At 37.1% G+C, this 7542-nt stretch overlaps 1 protein-coding gene across 1 annotated transcript in view; it reads right to left on the bottom strand.

The window, feature by feature from the left end:
• Positions 1-7542, bottom strand: part of LOC109858248 (suppressor of lurcher protein 1) — a 230756-nt gene that overhangs the window by 209037 nt on the left and 14177 nt on the right. The window contains exon 2 of the mRNA XM_020435323.1: positions 5150-5364. Coding sequence (XP_020290912.1) covers positions 5150-5364 — 215 coding nt within the window. The remainder of the gene's footprint in view (positions 1-5149; positions 5365-7542) is intronic.

The following is a 7542-nucleotide window of genomic DNA, read 5'->3' on the forward strand; positions in this document are numbered from 1 at the left end:
TTACGACCAGCGTTTATTGGCTCAATTCTCGAACACGTACGAATTTATTCGCATATAAAACGAATCATTCTGAGCTTTGTGATTGGTCGAATTTTTCGGCCTATAAACATGTAAAATTAATTATGATCATACGACGAAATATGTTCCGTTTTGTATACAAACAAATAAAAAATCTTATGGCTATAGTAGATTCAAGAGAGTTGAAATAAAAAGTTACTAGTTACCGATAAAATATAACTAAATAAAGTTAAAAGATAAGAGTCTAAAAATGTAACTAGATAAAGTTAAAATTATTTAACTTTTTAACTTTTTAACTTAACTTTTATCTTTTTAACTAGACACTACCCAACCTTGGTTACGACAAATAACAAACCGAATCACGCTAATCAACGAGATAAGTTATTTAATCGGACCGATACCGCGAAAGTACTGAACGAGAGACTTTACTAATTACATTAGGCTGAAAGATCGTAAGTGCAGGCACGAGAAAAGAGCGATAGCCAGGAGCAAAGCTAGACGCAGGCTAAGCAGGCAAGAGGGTGCAAGCCAAGGTACGTTACAAACAATACGCCGGGATAAAGTAGCGTGCAGCAGCCTCTTTACAAGCCGTAAATCAACGCGGACTTACTTGTTTTGCCGATATTCGCGATTTGGTCGAACGGATCGACTCGCCACGCAGCTTTCGCCGGTTTTGTGTCCCTAGACCCGCAGATAATTCCGAGCCGAGTTCTTAGTCTACGTTCATGCACTCAAGAAATACTCGCAATGAGGAGCGAAGCGAGCGCGATGTCGGGGGGCTTGGTTTTGTTTTTCGATTATTACCGAAAGATTAACGACGCGCGCTGTCTCGGCGCTAGGAAGATCGACGGTACGATACGTTATTTGATCGCGAATCCTCCCGGACGAATTATACACGTCAAAATGCGACACGCATTCACCGTACGTTCGCGAATTCGTCGGCGATAATTGTCCCGGAAATTCACCACCCGAAATTACCGTTAATTTGCACGTTAGCTCGGTACAATATTTTCCGATCGACACCGCTTCCGACTCGCACGCACCTCACTCCAGCCGATCGCGCGAGAAAATCCGATTTCGTTCTGATATTTGTTCCCGTGTCAGCTGATCGCCGTCGGTAGACGATAGCCGACGGTACGCAAGCGGTACGCTACAATAATCACGGTACACACGCACAACGATCACGACCACTTAACTAAAAAAAAAAGAAAACAGAAGAAAACAAACAACGCGAAAATGCTACTTGGCGCTATAATTTTGTCTTCTCCGTCCTGGATTACACTCGCAGGGCTCGCTCACTCAGTCGGGGTCACCCTCACGACTCGAACAAATACATTCCGAGCACAGAAATCGCGGCACGGCAGACTTTTTTACACGGCACAGGAATCAATCATACGCACGGGAGCCCGAGAGATACGTGTGCGTGCGGCACAGCTGATCGCGACCAAGAGCGCAAAGATCTCGCTCGATAAGCGGTTGGGCCGCGTGGGGTAGGTCGAGTGGGCCACTCAGGCCGCGGGGTTGCGCAGCTCACCAGGTCGCTCTAGGCGGCAGGATCCGCGGGCCGCGAAATTCGAACGCTCGCAGGATCGTGATTGCTAACATGTCGTGGTGCGGATAAAGATGTCTTCGGACTAATTAGCGGCTCCTAATAAGCAGCAAAGAAGCCAGTAGCTCTATATTTCAAACCATGCAGCAGCCATAAAGAGTCAAAAGAGCCAAAAGAGCCATAAAGCACTGCAGCTCAGCGCAGGTTGGTCCGTTGGTGGTTCGTTCCGCCGTTCCGCACGACTATCTCGCCCTCGATGCGACCTTAACGTAAATAAGCAGCTTCTCCGTTCTGGCTCCTGTCTCTCTCTCTCTATACTCAGCAGCAGGTTGGCGAGGTTGAAAAGCCCCACGATGATAGTTAGAACGGTGAGGCGCCGATAGTACTTACAAAAAAAATATAAAAATAAAACGCTATTCTAATCAGACGCATACAAGCCCTGGAGGATCTTGGCGCTCTTAATCTAGCTCGCTTTCCCGGGCTTCCGCGAAATCTTTAATTTTTGTGACGAGGAAAGAGCGGCGTGAATACCACGTCACAATATATACATACATACATATATATATTGCACACACACACACACACACACACACACAGAGTGTCCGGTAATTGCCGTAACACCGCTCGTAGGCAGATAGAAGAGGTTACTCTTGAGGTTGTTCTTGAGTCAAAAAGATTTATACCACTTTGCAAGATTTGCAATAATTAACGAGATATCAATTAATAAAGATCCACGAATGAGCGTGCAGCCACGTCCATAATGACAGTACAACGACAGCTCAGTATTTCGCGCGCTCACGCCGTAACAACGGAATAGGAGAAGCTAATAAATAACATGTGATGTACATAAACTATATATAAAAATCAATACAACTACATAAATGTAAAAAAAGAACTCATTTTTGACACATTTTGATATTAAACTTATTTATTTTGGTGAAAGAAATACGAGGTTCATACTTTCGCGTTTAGTTGTTGGTAGGTATTGATTTTTATGTATTTATGTATATCACATGTTATTTATTAGCTTTTCTTGATTTTTTCTTGAAAATTTTCATAATGTTCAACAGAAAATCTTAATAAAATGACCCGAAAAGTTTGCGTCAGTAATTCACTGATCAAGTCTATAAAGATTTCTAAGTGGCAGCAAAATATGCATTAACATCGATGCCTCTATAAGTGCTAGAAGATATAAAATGGATTCTGGAATATTGAATCCTGATATCTCGGTGCAAGCTCTAACGCTCTTCGACTAATTAGTCTGGCGTTCCTTGTAGACAATAAAAAAAACTTGAAAATCGACTAAATTTTCCACTTTATATTAGATGCGCAACTAAGTTCTCGCTGTTTTTGTTTGAAAATGCAACTTTATTGTGAAAAAATGGTTACAAATGAATCATTCAAAGTATTGCCCATCGGTAGCTACAACTTTTTCCCATCTTTCTGGCAGAGCTCGAATACCGTTACGGTAAAAGTGTTCGTCTTTTGAGGCTATCCACGAATCAAGCCATTTTTTGAGAAAATACACACTTGTGATATCATATATCTGTGTATGTGTGTGTGCACACACACAGATATATATGTATATTTTTTGTTGTTGAAAATTATTTTGCAAAACTAATGTTGTCTTGATTTTAGTTTTTAGATCATGCAAACTCAAACAGCTATGATAGTTCTTGTACTTACAATAGCACGGCAACGTTGTATATCATGTGGAAACTTATTTAAACTCATCGTATTAAACTTCAAGATAATTATCCGAAGAAACCGGGAATATCCTTATTAATCTCTAAAAAGAGCACACGAGAATATTTTCAGCAATCGCAAAAGAGACGCTTTTGCAATTTCTTCAGTAATTGGCAGATTTGGACGAGATTAAAACCATAAGCAAGGAAGCATAGTAAATAAATTAATTTACGACAATGTAGCGACGCTCTATCTATATTGTTGTGTCTTATCAATTTTAATATGTTGCAATATTTTACTTTGAAAACAAGTTCTATAATATATTAAATCGTGAAAAAGAGTATAATATTTGCAACCAACATAAATGATGATAAAAAGCGCTGATAACAACTTTGAAAACGAAATACGAAAAAAAGTAGTAACAGTATCATTTTTGTCGTACGCTTTTTTGTACGCTGTTGTTGCTGGTTGGATAATGATGGATCTAATAAAATAGATTTATAATGTTTCCCATGATGGTAGCAATTACAAGTATATTTTTCTATTATAACAACTATTTTATTCCGTATATTTAAAGTTGTAAACTTTGATAAAACAAAGATAAACATATGCACCACTATACATATACACTACTTTATCGAAATTGATTGAATTTGTAATATAGGTACTTGGTGCAAACCGTGATGTACAAAACTGACTAAATAAAATTCATAGCAAGCCACAAAGTTTATTATTCTTTGTTTAATTTTCCTTTTTAATTTTGTCTATCGTTATTTCTTCAAATTAAATTAAATTAAAATGCTATCTGTAGAATATATTTTACAAGAATAATTTCTATAAGTTTTGATCGAAGAAACACTCGACGAGAACCGTAAATCTGTATATTCAAGATATAACTTGCATATTCTCGTGTACAATTTAAAAGTAAAACATCGCAACAGAGACTGAAGTAAAAGAAATGTTTTTAGTTTTTTAATTATGGAAAATATAGAATTTTACACGGAAAGTTGTAGTAACACACAGAGAGACTCGCTGCACAACCGATGCAAAAAAAAATACTACGATTCCAAATTGTGGAGGAAACTCACCCACTATGGGAGAATTGTGTCACTATTATTTATGACATATGTAAGCTGACTGCATACACGTGAGCAAAATAAGTTCAGCAGAACACCATGTTTAAAACATGTGTGTCGAGCAGTTATATTCATGAAATGCTTACTAACAAATGCTGGTTAAAAATCTACAAAATTTTTAAACTGGTTGTACTGAAATTTGCGACTTTAATTTCGTGAAGTATAACGGTTTTTAAAATCTTGTCAGTCTTAATCTACTCTATTTCTTATTCTAAACTCTTAAAGTGCTTGCAGCGCGCGGATTTCAAGTCGCCAGAAATAAGTTAGGTATCACTGTTGATCAATACAAGTGGTTTAAATGTATTCCACTTGAGATGCGAAAAAAACCTTGTATTCAAAACTTACGATCGTACGCATAAAGTTAATATTTATTTTCTAATTTTTTTTCGAATCCTGTATTGATATATAACACATGTGCGGCTATTAAACCGTTTTATTATTTTTCTGTTAACTCGAAAGATTTAACGATTAATTTGTTTCTATGGATGAGTATACATAGATTATGCACCACAAAACGTTGTTTAGATACTACAAGTAAATTATAATCGCTTGCTATAAAACAATCTTCATATGTTACGACAAATAGTTGCTCGATATGTAGCACTCATTTCTTGAAATAGGAAATATGAAATATATATTTGTTTTTTTGTTCTTCTTTATGACTTTTTAGAATCTTGTTCAGTGACATATTGACGGTCAGTTCCGTCATAACAAAAGAATAAAACAATTAATCATATGTAGGAATGTGTCGACTACTCACGTCTATCGATGAAATGGAATTTGCCAGAGAAGCCAGTGGCATTAGACTGTGGACCCTCGGTATGAAATTCCAGAATGAGTGTCGAACTTGAGCTGTAAACGACTTGCGGGATGTCACGCAATTCTCCACACAGCACACCGGACCAAGGAGTGTATTCGGAAACGCCCTTATTTTCGAGATGTAAAAATAGCTTCAAGAAATCTCCTCTAGAACAGCTGAAATTAAAATAAAAAGAAAACACATTTCTAGATATAATATATACAAAGTGTTCAACAATTACTTTGAGTCGAAAAGTTCTATAAATATAGAACTTTTTTATAGATATAGGACTTTTTAACTCAGTTTTACTTCTTCTACCTGCCTACGAGAGATATTAAAGTAATTGTCAGATACTCTATAAAACACACACACACACACACACACACACACACACACACACACACACACATATTGATCATTAATAAGTTTTACGCAGTTTAATTAGTGCAGAGTGCGTTAAAATATTATGTGTTATATACATAATACTTCTGAAATGCAATTTTAATATACTTATATATTTAATATATTTTATTTATTATTGCATATATATATACAGGGTGTCCCATTTTAAATTACGCACCTGAATATCTCGTCAAGGGAGCCACCAATCCGAAAATAACCCTTACAAAAGTTATTGGGTTCGGAGGGGAACATCGGATGGTGATTTTCAATTTCACCTTGACCTTGACCTTGACCAAGGTCATTTGAAGGTCAAATCGAATTTTTTAAATAGAAACCCTTATTTTTGACCTTGGATTCGGAAAGAGCGCAAAATTTTACGTTCAGATGGGTACTTAAGGCTCTTCTTTGGAATGACCTTCAGAGGTTATTTCAAGGATAAAATATTTGAAATTACGCACCTGAATACATATCAAACAATTTTAACGCAACCGCACAGCACAAAGAACCATAGTTTTGTAATGAGAACAGGCTCCGGCACGTTCTTTACAATTACATTAATTTTTTTTTTGCTAATAACGTTTAGGAAAAAACAAAATTGTCTTCAAAAACGCACGATGATAAGGTTTGAGCAACTTTACCTTTTAATTCCGTGTTACTAAAAAAAAACAAATGTGAAACTTTAGTTTTGTTGAAAGGTGTGTTAATTTATTATTTTCTAAAATTTTATTTTTATTTTTTTGATGATTTTTTAAAGGTGGTAACTTAAATTTGTTTATTGAAGTTTGTCGAATGACCTTGAAGATCAAAGTCAAGGTGAAATTGAAGGTCACCATCCGATGACCTCCTCCGAACCCAACAACTTTTATAAGGGTTATTTGGATTGGTGGCTTCCCGACAAGATATGTATTCAGGTGCGTAATTTCAAATATTTTGTCTTTGAAATAACCTCTGAAGGTCATTCCAAAGAAGAGCCTCAAGTACCTATCTGAACGTAAAATTTTGCGTTCTTTTCGAATCCGAGGTCAAAAATAGGAGTTTCCATTTAAAAAATTCGATTTGACCTTCAAATGACCTCGAAGGTCAAGGTCAAGGTGAAATTGAAAATCACCATCCGATGTTCCCCTCCGAGTTATTTTCGGATTGGTGGCTTCCCTGACGAGATATTCAGGTGCGTAATTTAAAATGAAACACCCTATATATGTATATACATATATGTATACACAGCGCCAAAAATTCGCGAAGTAGGCGCGGAGATCTAGGGGCAAAAAGGGCGGTTTTTTTAGGGATAAATAACGCGACACAGTTGTGGATAAACGATTGCTACTAGTTAGCTGGTAGGTACAGTGCTCGTTGGTGCTATTTATTCCTAAGAGAAACAGCTTCTTTTGCCTCTAGACCCTCGCATCTACTCCGCGAATTTTTGACGCGCTGTGTATATACATATGCATACAGTAGTGAGAGAGTGCCTCGCTAACATGCCGAATTGTTTTTTCGGTATCTTACCAGTGGTCATCCTCATTAATTCCTAGAAGTGCTTCGTCAAGATTTTGCGCGATTTAGCGAGACTCTGCGATCGAGTCCGTGGTCAAGCCAATTAAAGATAACAGTCGGCAGTTCTTGGAACAATACCTTCCTCGACATCTTTCCGCGGAACCGAGGAGCATAAAGTTAGCGAGGCACTCTCTCTCTCTCTCTCTCTCTCTCTCTCTCTCTCTCTCTCTCTCTTTCTCTCTCTCTTTCTCTCTTTCTCTCCCTCCCTCCCTCTCTCTCTCTCTCTCTCTTTCTGTGTGTGTAATAATAAATAAAATATATTAAATATATTAAATATATTAAATATATTTCACATATGTGAGATGCAAATCTAGCATCCCGTATGATTTTAAGAATTGAGATTTCAATTCGAAAAACTCACTTGTAAAAATTTACAAGTGAATTCTCGTTACATGTGTATA

The sequence above is a fragment of the Pseudomyrmex gracilis genome, unplaced genomic scaffold (genome assembly GCF_002006095.1).
Source record: "Pseudomyrmex gracilis isolate BER0280 unplaced genomic scaffold, ASM200609v1 scaffold_195, whole genome shotgun sequence".
Lineage (NCBI taxonomy): Eukaryota > Metazoa > Arthropoda > Insecta > Hymenoptera > Formicidae > Pseudomyrmex > Pseudomyrmex gracilis.